Genomic DNA, 17,463 nt, shown 5'->3' with positions numbered 1-17,463 from the left:
GTATCCCCGGTGGATGTTATCAAGTAGCATTTCCCCCCCCCCCAATCCTCCCAATTAAACATGTGTTACATCAAAATCTGTGCTACTGGGTTTCACCATGTAAACAAAGTTCACATCAAAAGGATTTAAATATTTTTGCTTCTCAAAATAAACAAGAATGTGTGATCCCGCCCTTGCCATACTGCCTGATGTGCCCCATCCTTATTTTCTATGCAAGATCAAGTATTTTTATTAGCTGACAAGGACATCAGATACCAGCAATACTTCTATCAAAATGATGAATGTAATGGACAAGGAACAAGGCTCATTGAGACAGAACAGTCATTAGGTACCAATGAACAGAAAATACTTTCTTCAGTCAAAGAATTACCAAAGGAAAAAGAGAGCTGAATGAAACCAAAATTGAATATGAATCTATCTTTTCTGTGCACACTGAACATGAGTGCCCAGTCAGAGCTCAATCTTGTGCTTCTCAGTTGCTTGGCTTGTCCACTTCTTTGATAACCTACTCATTGCCTTGCTTTTCATTGATCTATAAAGGGAGTATTTTATTCAAATACACTGGTGCGTCTTCATGTCAGCACAACCAAATAATGAAAGAAGCGATACCATGCCACAACAAGCAAGATCATCTATGTGCACAGTTTCTGGTTCTTTCATCTTTTGTAATGATTGGGTGCATCTGCAAATGCAAACTTCAGTCTGTAGGCCTCTGCAAGAAGAACACTGATATCTTCATTTTCCCAGTGCATCGTGGGCAAGTTCTGTAAAAACATTAGGAGTTCCTTAAGGAGAAAAAGAAGAGAGAGAAATCAGAACAGAAAACATTTCACAAATGTCTCAATATACTGAAAAGCTGATTAAGATAAACTTTGCAGAAATGGGTAAACCAGTGAAAGTTCAGGTTAACTACAGTATAATCCTATACAGAGTGACTCCCATCTAAATTCATCATAGCATGTACTATCTTATACTATGAAATTTCTGAATTGTTTAACATCACATGGCGCTGAAGAGGGCAGAAAGGCAGGATATAAATTTTGTAAATGAATAAATAAATGGATCACCTTTGGCAAACATCAGATGTATACATATAAACCTTGAAACATTTATGTACATATACACAAAATACATCTAACAAATCAGATGATTTTAAGAAGAATCTCCAGGACAAGAGAAAAGTATTAATATATACATAATTCTTAACATATTTAAATCCAGAGATTGGCCACAAGAGCAGACAAGACAGATCTTTCTATAAACCTGAAAAAGCCCCAGGTTAGCAGAAAAATCTGAACTCTTTAAAATAAATTACAATGGGGGTTAAAACTCCTCCAAATAACAATAGGAGCACCTGTAGCTTTAAGAAACAAATGCCCTTGGTGGCTGTTGCTGGGCAAATACAACAGTATTGCCAGCCTTAAAGGCCTTGGTTTCTGACAGTATAAGGCAGGGCCATTTTCAGGGCTGTTTTGGGGAGGACTCATCAGGACCAGGCCTAAGAGCAACCCAGGTGACTTGTATAACTCACCCAGCCCTAGCTGCTTGCTACTGTTCAACAGCAGCAACCCGACGAAAGCCTAGTTTCAGACTGGGATCTGACAGACCCAGGTTCAAATTATTACTCTGCCATGGGAGCTCTCTTGGTGACTTTGGGCTGGTTACACATTCTTTGCCTAACTTACCTTACATGGTTTTTGTGGGGATAGAATGGAACAGTGGAGAACAATGTAAGCTGCTTTGAGTCCCCACTTTGGAGAAAGGAATCATGTAAAAGAAGTAAACAAATAATAAATATAGCTGAAGAAGGGGACAGATGAAAGGTAGGCTGGTTGGTGGGTGGGAAAGAGAGGAGCAAGCAGGGAAAGGGGAGAGACTATGGGGGCTTTCAGGGAAGGGAAAAAGGAAAATGGTGGGGGAGGGGAAAATGAGACGCCCCCTGTAAGCCCTTGTTGTTCCCCTGTTGGGATATAACTTACAAGTGGGAACTGCATGAACTTGCGGGAGACATTTTCCCCTTCCCCACTCTTTTCTCTTTTTTCTGGAAAGCCCTCATAATCTACCCCCACCCCGCTTCCTTCTCTCCTTCTAGGGTTGCCAACGTCAAAACTCCAGGTGTGGGCTGGAGAACTCCTGGAATCACAACAGATCTCCCAGTTCTCCTAGGGTTGACAGCTCCAGGTTGGGAAATACCTGGAGATTTGGGGGTGTAGCCTGGAGAGGATCAGGTTTGGGGAGGGAAGCTACCTCAGTATGATATAACGCCAGAGCATACCCTCCAAAACAGTTATTTTTTCTAGCAGAACTGATCTTTGCCATCTGGAGATCATTTATAATTCTGGGTGATCTCCAGCCCCCACCACAAATGGACCACAGTGACTCAACCAAGGTTGCATCCCACCAATGTTGAAAAACATGCCCTTATCACAGGCAACACATTTTCCACATTTGAAAAATCCAACAGGTAAAGTTGATTCACTACCCTTTGTTTTAATCATATCTGACCTGACCACTATATCTTTAATGCTGTTACATTTTCTCCATCCTGTGATATGGTGATGGAAGGGCATGTTTTTCAACATCCTCAGCTTAATATAACATGGAACATAGACCAATTTACTAATTGTAATTCCTGTGGTCTAATATTGTTGGATCCCCAAGCATCGAGAATAAATCCACGTTTTCAAGAAAAGCAAAATTTATTTCAAAGCGTTGAAGACATACTCAAACACGTTCTTTGTTAGAACTGGGGATACACAGTTAGGTCAAGCATAATAAAGGAAATTCAAACAGATACAGATCCAATGAATAGCATTCCCGCTGGCGGGCTAATGAAACGGTTGCGCGCCCAGTCCATGGGAACCAGGCAGAACATCAGACAAAACACAGGTGCAGTACTCATGAGAAAAGCAATAGGCAAGCATTACAGCATCTTCTCCCCCACACAACCTCCAGCAGTTATCTTGTGCATTCCAACGCAGGAGCAGGATGATAGAAAACAAGCTGGGTGCAACAGGGAAAGGATATGTACACAGAGGTCACAGAAAACAGAATGGCAGCTTGCTGACATACTGCCCCCCTTAAAATACACTTACAACACACCTCCCGGGTCGGGCGGGAGATCTCCCGGGCTGGGCGGGAGACCTCCCGGTTTGTCCGGGAACCTCTTGTGGAAACTACGGATCAGGTAAGGGGCCCGAATATCCCCTTCTTCCACCCATTCGCGGTGCTGGGGACCGAAATCAACCCATTCGATAAGGTACCAGAGTTTACCACGTTTCACTTTACAATCAAGGATATCAGCGATCTCAAAATGTTCATCCCCTTCCAAAATGACAGGTGGAGGAGGAGTAACTGCTGGTCTCCAGGGAGACGGGCCAGGATCCTTCTTCAACAGGCTCATGTGAAAAACAGAATGCAGAGCACGTAAATTCTTAGGCAAAACAACATCAACCGCCACATCATTTATGACTTTACGCACTTTGAATGGACCAATGAACTTCCACCCCAATTTCCTGCTAGGTCGCAGCATCTTAATGTTCTTGGTCGAGACATACACAAGATCCCCAGGTTTCAGATCAAACCCCACCACCCTACCCTTGTCTGCCTGGGTCTTGTAAGCAGCCTTGGCTGCGTCAAGCGTTTGGCATAGCAGAGGCCATGCATTTTGCAAGGACATACACCATGTATCAGCATCCCCCACAGGACGTTGGCCCATCCCCTCCAGGAAAGGGAGGGGGGGCTGTCGTAACCAGAGACAGCTTTATAAGGAGACATGCCCGTGGAGCTATGGACAGTATTGTTATAACAATATTCAGCAAGAGGCAACAATTCACACCAATCATTCTGTTGATAATTAGTAAAACAACGAAGATATTGCTCCAGGGTCTGATTAACTCGTTCTGTTTGTCCGTCAGTCTCAGGATGATACGCGCTGCTGAGCCCTTGTTCCACCCCTAAAATGGAAAGAAGTTCCCTCCAAAACTTAGAAACAAATTGGGTCCCCCTGTCAGAAATTAATTTAGCAGGTAATTGATGAATTTTCACCACGTGAGACATAAACGATTTCGCCAACCTCTGAGCTGTAGGCAAGGAAGGAAAAGGCACAAAATGAGCTTGCTTAGAAAATAAATCAACAACCACCCAAATAACAGTGTTCCCTTTGCTCGCAGGGAGGTCAGTAATAAAGTCCATGGACACCACTTCCCACGGTCTCGATGGGGTAGGGAGTGGCTGCAGAAGACCAGGAGGCTTGCCCACTCTGGGTTTAGTCAAGGCACAGGTTTGGCAGGACCGAACAAAAGTCAAGAGGTCTTTGCGCATCTGTGGCCACCAGAACTGTCTGCGGATGAGTTGCAGAGATTTAACAAAACTCCAATGCCCTGCCAGTTTCGAACCATGAGCAGAATCCATCACCTCCCTCCTCATCGAAATAGGCACATACAGTTTGTCTCCAGAATAAATCAGACCTTCAGGGCTACGGACACAATCTGGCAACGCTTTCAGGGAGGCATCATCATCAGCAGTAAAAGCAGACATATATTTCTGGACCCAGCCCCCCCCCCCCCAGGGAAAAGGGAAGGCGAAGTTTCATCAGAGCGCGGAATCGAGCGCGCTTGCGCACGGGTGACCACAGCCCCCCCCAGGTGGGAGGGGGAAAAAACAGAGTCCATGATGATTTCACGCTGACTGTCATGTTGTGGGAGGCGTGAGAGCGCGTCAGCCAGGGAATTAGCCGTCCCAGGGAAATGACGAAGAGTGAATCGAAACTTAGCAAAGAAGTCCGCCCAACGAAGTTGTTTAGCGTTGAGAGAACGGGGGGATTTCAGCATTTCCAGATTTTTATGGTCAGTCCAGACTTCAAATGGCAGTTGCGCCCCCTCCAACCACTGCCTCCAAGTGGAGAGAGCCAGCCGGATCGCTGATGCCTCCTTCTCCCAAATCCCCCAGTTTCGTTCAGCGTCAGAAAACTTTTTAGACACAAATGCGAGGGGGTGTAAACGACCATCTTCCCCTTCTTGCAAAATAGCGGCCCCCATTGCCACATCCGAGGCATCAGTTTGGACAATGAATTTTTTAGTTTCATCAGGGCGCGCTAGCACTGGCTCAGATGTGAACATCAGTTTAAGTTTCTCAAAAGCCTCTGCGCAAGCAGGGGACCATTTAAGCGGGGCGCCTGGTTTCGTAGCATCAAACCCCTTCCCCTTGGTCTTTAGCAAATCAGTCAGAGGAAGGGCAATTTGAGCGAAATTCTGGATGAAATTTCTATAAAAATTGGCGAATCCGAGGAACATTTGCAATTGTTTGCGGGTCCTGGGGGGTTCCCAGTCAAGTACAGCCTGTATTTTAGCAGGGTCCATTTCCACCTTCCCCCCAGAGATGCGATAACCCAAAAAGTCAATGCATGTCTTGTGGAATTCACATTTTGACAGCTTTGCAAACAGGTGGTGTTCATAAAGTCGCTTAAGGACCTGGCGCACCAATTTAATATGCGACGGGAGGTCCTGAGAGTACAGCAACACGTCATCAAGGTAAAGGACCACTCCTTTGAACAAGAACTCATGTAGGACCTCATTGATTAGGTTCATGAAGACCCCCGGAGCCCCTTGAAGCCCGAAGGGCATAACGAGGTACTCAAACTGCCCCAAAGGGGTATTAAATGCAGTCTTACTTTCATCCCCCTCCCGAATGCGCACACGGAAATATGCATCTCGGAGGTCAAGTTTCGAGAAGATTTTGCCCTTGGTGGCCTCAGCTACCAAGTCCTTGATTAGCGGGAGGGGGTAGGCATTGGACAAAGAAACAGCGTTCAGACCCCTATAATCAGTGCACAATCTAAGCCCCCCGTCTTTCTTCTTTCGGAAAAGTACAGGCGCGGCGAAAGGGGAGGAAGCCGGGCGAATGAAACCTCGGGCTAGGTTTTTATCAATAAAGTTCCGCAGTTCAACTTTCTCAGCCGGCCCCATCGCATAGATTTTACCTTTAGGTAATTTACAGTCAGGCAAAAGTTCAATAGCACAGTCAGTAGAGCGATGGGGGGGCAATTCGTTAGCTTCATCTTCGCCAAACACTTTCGCCAAGTCTCTATACTCTCGAGGCAAAGAAGCTAACTCTTCCGGCTGCAAAGCGCCGCAGGGGAACTGTGCGGTCGGCTGGTCCCCCCACGAGTCCAACCAGCAGTGATCTACACATTTAGCCGACACAAATTTGACAACCCCTTCTTCCCACAAGATGTAAGGGTCATGGGTAAACAACCAGGGACTCCCCAGTACTAAGTCAAACTGCGATTTAGGGGTAACAATGAAGGATCTGGATTCCCAATGATCGCCAGCCCCCAACCGCAAAGCCATAGTCTCGTGTGTACAAGGTTCCATGGGTGCCCCATCCATTTGGGTAAAAATGATGGGAGACTTCAAGGGGACTATCCCCGCTTCCAGTGCCAATAACACTCTAGGGCTGATGAGATCCCTCCCACACCCAGAATCAATCAACGCTCTCACCCTAACGTGGGTCCCCAGGAGCGGATTCATTAACGAGACAGTCACGAAAAACAGGGAAGGGGTTTCTCTCACCACCTTGGGCGCAGAGCTAGAATGGCCGTGTCGTTTTGCGCCTCTCACAACAGGCCGTTGTCGTTTTCCGCCGTTTCAGCCACCACCTCCTCTTCTGACTCGGCAGCAGACGGTTCGATTCCCTCCAGGCCTTGGGCCGCCTGCAGAGCTTTGGAGAAACGCGGTTTAGCCATCCCCTTCTTCCCCGTCAGCGGTGTCTTCGGGCTTGGAGTAGGCGGCTTGTCTTTTACCTGACGGCTGCCACAATCCACAGCGAAATGCCCCTTCTCCCCGCACTTGAGACAGAGCCCCATCTTCATACGTAGTTCTCGTGCCGATTCCGACAGGCGTTGAGTCTTGGGTCTGGAGGCACTGGCAGCGGCGGGTCTGTTGGTCGTAGCAGCCAAGTCGAGTTTGATGGTGGTGAGCCGATCCTCTGCATTTTCAGCTTCCTGGGTCCAGGCCATCAGGGAGACAGGATTGACAGTCTTCAGAACCGTTTCTCGGATGTCTGCGTTGAGTCCCAATCGATACATCTCAGCCAATATATGATCAGGGTAGTCTCGGAGCTTTGCTGCCTGCTTGTGGAATTCCAGTGTGTACTCGCGAACCGACTTCTTATTCTGGCGGTAGGTGCGGAGAAACGCTTTAGCTCTTTGGCTCGCGTTGACATCTTCAAACCTCGCCCGCAGCGCCCACATGAATGCTCGCAAATTCAAAAGTTCCGGACCGCGGTCATTGTGCAGTCCAACATACCATGTGGCGGCGTCTCCTTTTAGTCTTGCCGAGATGACATCAATAAGACCAGCTTCATTTCGGAACAGGTGTCGGCTCTCTTCTACGAATTTATGCACTCTCACCGTGAAGAAAGCGAGTTCATCTGGGTTGCCGTCAAAGGTAGCCTCCAGTAGATCTTTGGGTCTGGGCCATGGAGGCCGTACCAACGGTCCCAGCTGACCCGGAACTCCCCTGAGAGGGAGACCCGGACCAACCGGTGGCCCCGCTGGCATTGGCCTCATCGGTGGCGGCAGACCCGGCACCGGCGGACCCCCCGGCATCGGCGGTTGCACAGGCACTTGCAGAGGCGGTCTCACCGGCGGCTGCACAGGTACCTGCTGCGCGGGAACTCCCGGTGCTTGTAGCGGCTGGGCAGGCATCGGCGGCGCGGGAAATCCCGGTGCAGGAGCAACTTGTTGCTGCGCGGCGTGTGCGTCAAGGAAATTAGCCATTCTAACGTCCATCATTCCCGGCAGACCTTCCATCACATCCTGGAATGCCCGCATTAAGTCTCTCACCGAGTCTTCCAGTTCTGCTAGTCGTTCCCCGGTAGTTTCCTCCGGGATGGGGTCCCGAGGTCGATAGTCCGGGGGTGGGTCATAGTCCTCTTCCGTTTGGAAGGCTCCGGTGCCCTCCTCATCTTCTGCGTGGCCTCGCGGCCCCGATGGCTCGAACATCCACTCCTCGAGGTCTTGCTTGGAACTCCCCTTCTCCGAGGTAGTCCCCGGCTCCGGGAACAATCCCTTGTCAAACAGACTCTCACGTAATCCGCTCCCCCGACGGGAGTACACCTCTCGGGTGCCCTGAGTGTTGTACATAGTCCAGTCATCCTGCTGTTGAGTCTTCCGCGGACCCCAGTGCGAAGGGGTCGGAGGCGGCCAAGACAGATGTGCAGGCAGGCGGGGGATCGTTCCCCCCACGGCACCCTCCACCGAGGCTGCAGTCGTGAACACCAAAGGAGCGGAGGTATGTGGGACCGATCCTGAGTCCCCCTCCGTGTTATGTAGGTTTCCCTCAGTTCCGCTCATGATCTTGCCAGATTCGGAACGATAGGAGAAAGAGAGTTCTAACAATATGTTGGATCCCCAAGCATCGAGAATAAATCCACGTTTTCAAGAAAAGCAAAATTTATTTCAAAGCGTTGAAGACATACTCAAACACGTTCTTTGTTAGAACTGGGGATACACAGTTAGGTCAAGCATAATAAAGGAAATTCAAACAGATACAGATCCAATGAATAGCATTCCCGCTGGCGGGCTAATGAAACGGTTGCGCGCCCAGTCCATGGGAACCAGGCAGAACATCAGACAAAACACAGGTGCAGTACTCATGAGAAAAGCAATAGGCAAGCATTACAGCATCTTCTCCCCCACACAACCTCCAGCAGTTATCTTGTGCATTCCAACGCAGGAGCAGGATGATAGAAAACAAGCTGGGTGCAACAGGGAAAGGATATGTACACAGAGGTCACAGAAAACAGAATGGCAGCTTGCTGACAAATATATGTAGCTGTTTGCCCATGTTAAAAATTATATGTGGGGTCAACAATAAGAAGCATCAAGTTGAGAATGATGGAACATAAAAATCAAGTTAAAAACAAAATTTGGGAGGCTTCAATGACTGTCCAGTATAATGAAGCTGGGTACAGTCCTGATGAAATAAGATTTTCTGTACTATATAGATTTCAACCACATACATACAACAGATTGGATATGACTAAAGAATTGCTACGCAAGGAAGCCTATTTTATTTTTAAATTTCAAATGATGTTACCTAAAGGATTAAATTTAGCTCTTGATTTATCTTCATTTATTTAGCTATCTGTATAATTTTATAATTGGTAGCTACCTGAAATAAGTTCTGGAAATGACACTGGGCTGTAACAGGTGTGAGTAATCAAGGCATGGTAGGATAATAGAGCAGCTGCAGAGATAGTGAGTAATGAGAGCCAGCAGATGCCGAGAAAATACAAGATTAATTCTGAGGATACGTAGAGCATGGGGTAAGAATGTCCTTGATTACTCACACTTGAAAAAGAACAAATGAATAAGAGTTGTAACTATATTGTAATTTATTTGTAAAACAGCTCCAAATATAAAGCGACCTGATGAAGCACTGAGGGAAACAGAGCGTTTACCCGGGAAATCTGTAGTCGCATGGCAATTGTTGGAAGCAGCAGCAGCATGACGTAGAATAAAGAAACAGAAGAAGAAGAAGCAAATTTGTGGACTGTAATTGGATTAGAATCACTTTTGCACAGTGAACATTGGTGGAGTTCCACCTGAAGGTTGGCAACCCTAGTCCCCAGAGATGAAATGTCTGCTTTGGAGGGTGGAGTCTATGGCAATATACCCCTCTGAGGTCCCTTGCCTCCTCAAACTCCATCCTTCCCAGTCTACACGTCCCAAATCTCTAGGAATTCCCTAACCTGGAGTTGGAAACTCTTATCTCCTTCCCACCCAACATCCAATCTACCTTCTATCTTTTCCTCCTCCACCCTAGCAGCTTCTACCTAGGAGAACTGTGGCTCAGTTGTGTGGTGCCAGCTGCTGGGCTGGGCTCACTTGCATGATAGGCAGCCCCATATCCAGAAAACTGTTGTTGGGGGGGGGGCATGGGGGCAGTTTAGCACAGTGGAGCTGACTACATCACAGGTTGTTGTTGTTGTTAGGGAAATACAGAGGAGGAGAGACATGGCCATGTAAGAGCTGACAGGTAAAAATGGGGGGGGGAGAGAAGGAGCAGCACCTGGGCCAGTTCAGAAATAATAAAGAAAGGCCAGGATTTGTGTCTGGGAGTTGTATTCTCTCTGAAGCATTGTACATTGCTCCAGAATCAAAGCCTACCCCCAGAAGATCAAAGACACAACCTGGTTCCATTGGCTAGCTAGCAGCAGCAGGCAACATCCCCAGAGCAGCCCTTTAAACCCTGGTGCAAACAGACTATTCTCCTCACATCCCCTTCCTACCCTCCCCCCTACCTTTGCAGGCAATCCAAGAGAAGAGCAAAGACAGGAACTTCATCTTGCACCTCCCAAGCAGCTCAGGCATTACAATGGCACCGGAAGCATGCCGAGCGTGAGGTGAGACGTGCTTCCCCTCCCCCGGCAAGCCAGGTGGGCACTTCACGGGGGGGGGGGGAGGCACATCTGTTTGGGGAAGGTGCCAGGCTGTCTGGGGAGTGCGTATGGGTCTGATGGTAGGGAACCCTCAAAGGCCTTGTGGAGTAGCATCTCACTTTCCCGTTTACCTCTCCCCCTTCTCCTGGAAACCCCCATATCATCTCCCTGCCTTATTCTCTCCTTCTCAGCCACTCACCAACCTACCTTTTATCTGCCTCCCATTTTCAGCTATATCCTTTATTTACTCCATTTATAACACACCTTTCTCCACAGCAGGGATAAAAGCAGCTTATATTACTCTCCTCTCCTTTTTATCCTCACAACAACCCTGTGAAGTAGGTTAGGCTGAAAGTATGTGACTGGTCCAAAACCACTCAGTGAGCATCCACAGCAAAATGGGGATTTGAACTTGGATCTCCCAGACTCTGGTCTGAAGCTCTAAATGCTGCAGCATACTGGCTTTCGTAGGATGAGTGTTGTTGAACATTAGCAAGCTGCCAGGCCTAGTTGAGTCATGCAAGTTTTGGGTGCTTTCAAGTCATCCAGAGGTTGCTTCCAGGTTGCCAACCTCTAAGTGGGAACTGGAGATCTCCCAGAGTTACAACTGAACTCCCCTGGAGAAAATGACTGTTTTGGAGGATGGACTCTATATCTATAAGCATTATAGTCAGCTGAGGCCTCTCCCTTCCCGAAACCTTGCCCTCCTCAGGTAAAGGTAAAGGTTCTCTTGCTCGAAAGCCAGTCGAATCCGACTCTAGGGTTGCGGTGCTCATCTCCGTTTCAAAGCCGAAGAGCCAGCACTGGCCGAAGACATTTCCATGGCCATGTGGCTGGCATGACTAAACACCAAGGCGCTCGGAATGCTGTTACCTTCCCACTGAAGTGGTACCTATTTATCTACTTGCAATTTCTTGCTTTCGAACTGCTAGGTTGGCAGGAGCTGGAACTAGAGATGGGAGCTCACTCCATCATGCAGCACACTCGGGTCTCGAACTGCTGAACTACCGACCTTCCACAGCCTGCAGTTCAGCATCTTAACCACTTGAGCCCCCACAGCTTGCCCTCCTCAGACTCTACCACAAAATCTCCAGGAATTTCCCAATTAGGAGTTAGGTCTGGCCCAAGGAGTCCTCCCTCAAAGGATAAAACAGGCCTGAAAGGGCCCTGCCCCCTTCCCCTGCCTTTTTACTCACAAAACCAAGCTTGAAATACTGTGGTTGCTTAGCAACAGCCAATGAAGGAATCCATCGCTTAAAGCTACAGGTGCTCTTTTTACCATTTTTGAGTTTTTACACTCCCCTCAAAGCCCCCCCCCCCGATTTCACAGGATCTTTTCAGGTTTGTAGAAAGATCTGTCTTACCCATTCACAGCTCCAGTCACCAGATTTAAGTATCCTCAGATTTGGCTAACTTCACTATTAGTATATAGACTAGCATATATTCAGAAGTTATTGCTCTGCTTTTCTGTAGCATAGGACACAAGCATTAACATGCAATACAAAATTATAATGATATACACCTGTGAAACATGAAGAAAGATGATTTCAGGAGGAATGCAATGCATGTTCATGAAACACTTCACATTTTCAATGGTAAAAGTGAATTTAAAGTCTCTGAAGCCACATATCCTAGACATGCCATAAATCAGTGTTGCTGATGAACTCCCTCTGTTCATTTAAAAGGAATAGTCCCTCTCCATACCTGCTGAATGGATAAGCAGCCAGGTTTTAAAAATCTTGAGTATCTAGTTTTATGTGGAATTCTCTTTTATTTCTCAGTGGTTACTAAATAAATTTGGAGTTGGATTTAAACAGTTAGATCCTTCACCTGAGTGTAAAAGTTTCTTGCAAACCAACTGTCTACAAAAAGAACATTGTTATCTTATTTTTAACCTTTCTTCCACATTCTGTGACCTTTTAACCAATGAATCAAACAAAACAGAAGCATGATTCACAGAAAAGTTAAACTACAGGTAGACAAAAGAAGACCACTCCACACCAACAAGAATGGTTGTTACATTTTAAGATAGACATGTCTTTAAAAAATTATCCTGATCGTAAAATTCAAATACATCCTAAAACCCAATTTTCTGACTAGCTCATTGGATTCAGCTACCTGATACTCTGACAAAAGTTTTCTGTGTTTATTTTGTTTTGCAACACACTTGTGGTGCCTTTTAAATATCACCACACTTTAAAACATTGTTGTATGCCAAGCTGGGACTAGGTACATGCCTTTTTACTAATCTCCTGTAAAATTATCATTTCTTGTCACCACCTGCCTCATTTCTACAGGAGAAGGGACAGACAGGAGGGCTTCAGAAGAGGCCCTCTTCTCTTCTTCTCTTATGAATGAAAGGGCCAACCAATATCTTGGAGGAATTTTGAATCTAGTTTGTTTGGAGCCCGATAATAAAAGAATTCATGTTTATATTTCTGTTCCTTTTCCACTCATGCTGTAGCCGTGTGACAATTCTTTGTCATAAGATAACTAAGTCTTACATATACCAGCATTTTGTGAACCTTAAGAGACTAGAAGTAAAAAAAAAAAGACAAAAATTACTCCTCTATCCCCATCAGCTTGTTTGAAAAGAAAGGCATCTGTCACCTCATTACACATTACCCATTTCATATTCCAAAAGGGTTTTTTTTGTTCCTATTTGTCCTCTCATCAACTGCTTTGATTGAATTTAGTAGTTAAGTGAGATTTTCATCTTCTCTGGAGGCTACACAGTGATAAAGCCAATAATTGACATTGTTATTCAGTTTCCATTGAAGAAAGAAACATGGAAAGAAAACAATTTTCTTCAGATGGAGGCATCTCCAGTGACAGCTATGAATTACTGGCATTTCTGTTGGGCAGGTCACCTCAGTGGCTAGAGCGCCACAAGTGAGGCTGGTTCCCTGCATGCTAAAGAAGCTTTTGATATTTAGGTTATACATACACTTATTTTGAATAAACAGAAAAATCAAATTATGTGTTTCTCTCCAAGTATATATATCACTTGGTTAGTGAGGGGGAAAAGAGATTTACTAGGAAGTTAAACATACAGAAAATTATGGGTCAGTAGGTTAATATAACCCCTATGTAACAGATATGTCTTAAAATTAAGTTTTAATAACATTTTCAGAGAAGAACAACAAATGGGATACTGCCACCTATTCATACCATCAGTGTACAAGTCAAGTATCCACAGAATATTGCATGTTTGCAAAAAGTATGCATGAGTGCACACTAACAGATTCAATAGCCCATGAGAGAGCCAGTCATTGTCCCAACAAGAAAAAGAGAAATTCTACTTCAATCTCCCCCGTCTTTGTAAATTACTATCTTAAACCACATATCTAAGATAGGAAAAAAACAAAACAGGTTAGCACTTTTGTGGAATAGGATCTAGTTAATGAGATTTTTTTATGATTAAGGAAAGGTGACAACATCAGTAAGAAGTCTCCCGATTTGGCTTGCTTGGGGGTAATTGAACGGCTGTCATTTCTCTTCCCCCCCCCTCCATTAGTAATATGCTAAATTCTGACACTCTATTGTAGGGATCCCCAACGTTTTCATGTCTGTGGGCACTATTGGAATTCTGTCACAAGGTGATAAAGCACTACATGGCTTCTGCAGGAGGTGGAGCCAGCCACAAAATGTCAAGGAGTGAGGTCATGCGTAACTTTAATAGTAATTCTTCAACATTTCAGTGATGGTATGTTTAACAGGATACATTTTAAATGAACATATTTTGTTGCATACCTTGTGCTGTGGCAGCAGCTGTTACTGAAGCAATATTTTTAAATATCTGCAAAGCCAATCAAATTTCCAAAGGCCAGTCAGAAGTCGTGTTGGGAAAAAGCCACATCTGGTCAACCCACTTTCTCAAAACACTTGGTGGGCACGAGAAAAAACACTGGTGGGAGCCATGGTGCCCACGGGCATCACACATTGGGGACCCCTGCTGCATGTATATAACATATACGGAGCCCTGCAGTAACAATTCCTAGTTTATCAGCCATGAGCAAACACATCACACCAACTCTTTACCAGTTGTGTACTGATTCTTGATACTGATTGGTGATGGATCCAAAAAGAGAATGGCTGCTGATTATTTTACTTGCGTTTTCTACCATTTCCATCCCCAGCTTTGAAAACTTAAAACGTTATTACTTAGGGTTGGTACTAAACAGGCATTTTACAATGGCATACAAAACAGCTGGAATTCAACAGTGGGGCCAAAGATAGTATGTCATGTTAATGGATAGAGCTCTTTTCTTTACCTTGTTTAAATACACATAAGAGTTATGAATATACACTTTTACACCAGTTATAAGCAATCTTCACATTATATGCAAAACTATTGTAATTGCAATGGAATGAGCCCAGGATAGGAACATAGGCTTATGCAAAAAGAACTTGTAAAAGTAGTCACATGGAAGAATTAACATCTGACCTTGATTGTGATGTCTGGCAGTGATTTGTGCAAGTGTACCATGTAAAGAATGGGCCTCATGAGACTCACCACAGAGAAGCACTACCTGTCAGTCTTGAACATATGTGAGCATATCAAGCTGTCTTATATTTATTTATTTATTGAACTTCTAGGCCACCCTCCCCAGTGCAAACAAGGCTCAGGGAGGTGTACAACAATAAAAACACATTCATAAATTAATAAACAATTTAAAAGAATAGGAAAATACAACAGTTAGACATTTCCAGATGGCGCTAAAACTACAAAGTGTGCCACTGCCTCGTAAAACTACAAAGTGTGCCCCTGCCTCGTGGGGGGGGGGGAGAGGCAAGAAGTAGACAAGATGGAAACTGTCACTGTCCTCAACTAAAAGCCTGGCAGAACATCTCTGCCTTACAAGCTCTGTGGAACTGCATTAGGTCCCGCAGAGTGTGGATGTCATTCGGCAGATAGTTCCACCAGGTTGGAGCCAGGGCCAAAAAGGCCCTGGCTCTGGTTGAGAGCAGCCAGATGTCTTTTGGGCCAGGTATCACCAGTAAGTTCTTCTCCACAGAGTGCAATGTTCTTTGGGGGTGTATCAGGAGTGGTGGTCCTGAAGATATGTGGGTCCCAGACTGTTTAGGGCTTTATAGTTTAATACCAGAACCTTGAACCTGATCTGGTACTCCACCTGGAGCCAGTGCAGCTGGCACAGTACTGGTTGAATATGTGCCATTTGTAGGGTTCCAATAAAGACCCGCACTGCTGTATTCTGGACCAGTTACAGTTTCTGGGTCAGTCTTGAAGGTAGCCCTGCATAGAGCGAGTTACAGTAGTCTAGTCTGGAGGTGACCGTTGCATGGATTACTGGGGCTACATCGGAACAAGACAGGAAGGGGACAGTTGGCATAGCTGGAAAAATGCCAGTCTGGCAACATTTGTGATCTAGGGAGGCATCCAGAATCACACCTGGCTCTTGACAGTTGATGCCGGTATTAGGGGGTGCACCATCAAGAGCCAGAAGTTGGCACCCCAATCCTGAATCTCTCCCACCCAGCCACAGAACCTCCATCTTAGCAGGATTTATTCTCAGCCAGTTCTGTTTCAACCATCATCAACCATCCAACTATGGCCTCTAGCCCCTCAGTCAAATTAGTTGGGGAGATATCCAGCTGGCTGCCCATCAACAGATACAACATATATGTCAAAGTTATTGGTTTATCTAGCTCAACACTGATCTGACTAGCTGCAGCTTTCTGTGATCTCAGACAGAGGTATTTCACATCATCCACTATCTGTTCCTTTTAACTGGAGATGTTGGGGATTCCTCCTGGAACCTGCTGTGTTACTTCCCTATACGGCTGGAACGAAGAGATACTTCCTAAGATTTTCAAGTGTATGAAGTAGGCCCTTGTTCTGTATTAGCTAAACACACACGAAACCTCTCATGCTGAATTACACTCAACCATACCACTCAGTAAATAAAGCAACACCCTTCCAGGGCTAAGCATCTGAAACACGCTGGCTTATCACCACTATCCAATTTCCTGGTATTCCCACTGCAGAGAAGTACAATAGGCTAATTTTCTGTTTTTGTTTGTTTAAATGCTGAAAACACTTAGGGGTTAGGCTAAAGCTTTTGATTTTGTATGCTGTTCTAAGCCATTTTGTAAGATTTTCCAGACTATGGCTTATATTTTTTTAATAGATTTTTTAAAATATACATTTTAGTTAACTGTTCTGAGTGCTTTGTTGTGTCATGCTGTGGGATATAAATAAGTAAATAAAAGACAGAAAAATCTGCAGTAGTCCCTCTCCTGCTATTGGTAAGCAGGGATTTTGGAATGATGCATGCTCTTCGGCATGGTACAAAATTCATCCACCGAATGCTTAATAACACACACACACACACCTTGATTTCATCTTAAGGTAGAAGTGTCGTATCTTCAGGCTAGAGACACATGATTTGGAAAGACACTGGGGGATACAACAGACTTTGGAGAGGAGGGTTTCCGCTGGGCAAGGCGAACCACTTCACTTTCCTTCCCCCATGAATCACAATCCAAAAAGTCCCTTTTATTATCTACTTATCAATAATCTGTTGTTCTGAGTCAGAGCTGGATGGAAGCAGATCAGCCTTAGCTTAGATGTGAGGGAAACAGGAACAAGAGGCTACCTAAACCAGTATGGTACCTTTGGGCACAATGAAGTCCATGGCTTTGTGCCCTGGTGCCCATTTCGTTCTTTCTCAAACCAAGCAGCCAGCCTTGGATTTCAGAATGTATCAACTTTGTGAGTGAGAGAGAACCTATTCAGAAACAGCTGCCTCCATCATAGTTTGCTTGGCCTGCCAATGCTTTGTGACTGGCCCCAGCTCCCACAGTAGCCATTCTGTGGGTGGCTACATGCTCACACACACCCTGGCGGCCATTTATATTGGCTGCCCACTATTTGTTCTCAAAATCCAAAAGTTCCCAATAAGGTTGGGAATGCTGATCTGAATTCATACTGCTACAACCATTCATTAATACTATGAATATCTAGTAAAGACAATCTCACTTGAAATTTTATTG

At 45.5% G+C, this 17,463-nt stretch overlaps 1 protein-coding gene across 1 annotated transcript in view; it reads right to left on the bottom strand.

Annotated features, from left to right (window-relative positions):
* Positions 1–484: 484 nt before the first annotated feature.
* Positions 485–17,463, bottom strand: part of TBC1D22A (TBC1 domain family member 22A) — a 233,518-nt gene continuing 216,539 nt past the window's right edge. The window contains 1 exon segment of the mRNA XM_015413497.1: positions 485–785. Within this exon segment, the coding sequence (XP_015268983.1) occupies positions 657–785 (129 nt within the window). The 3' untranslated portion in view covers positions 485–656.

Source organism: Gekko japonicus, unplaced genomic scaffold, assembly GCF_001447785.1.
Source record: "Gekko japonicus isolate JY-2015 unplaced genomic scaffold, Gekko_japonicus_V1.1 scaffold168, whole genome shotgun sequence".
Lineage (NCBI taxonomy): Eukaryota > Metazoa > Chordata > Lepidosauria > Squamata > Gekkonidae > Gekko > Gekko japonicus.
Note: the sequence above shows the minus strand (reverse complement) of the source record. Positions and strands in the feature narration are given on the sequence as shown.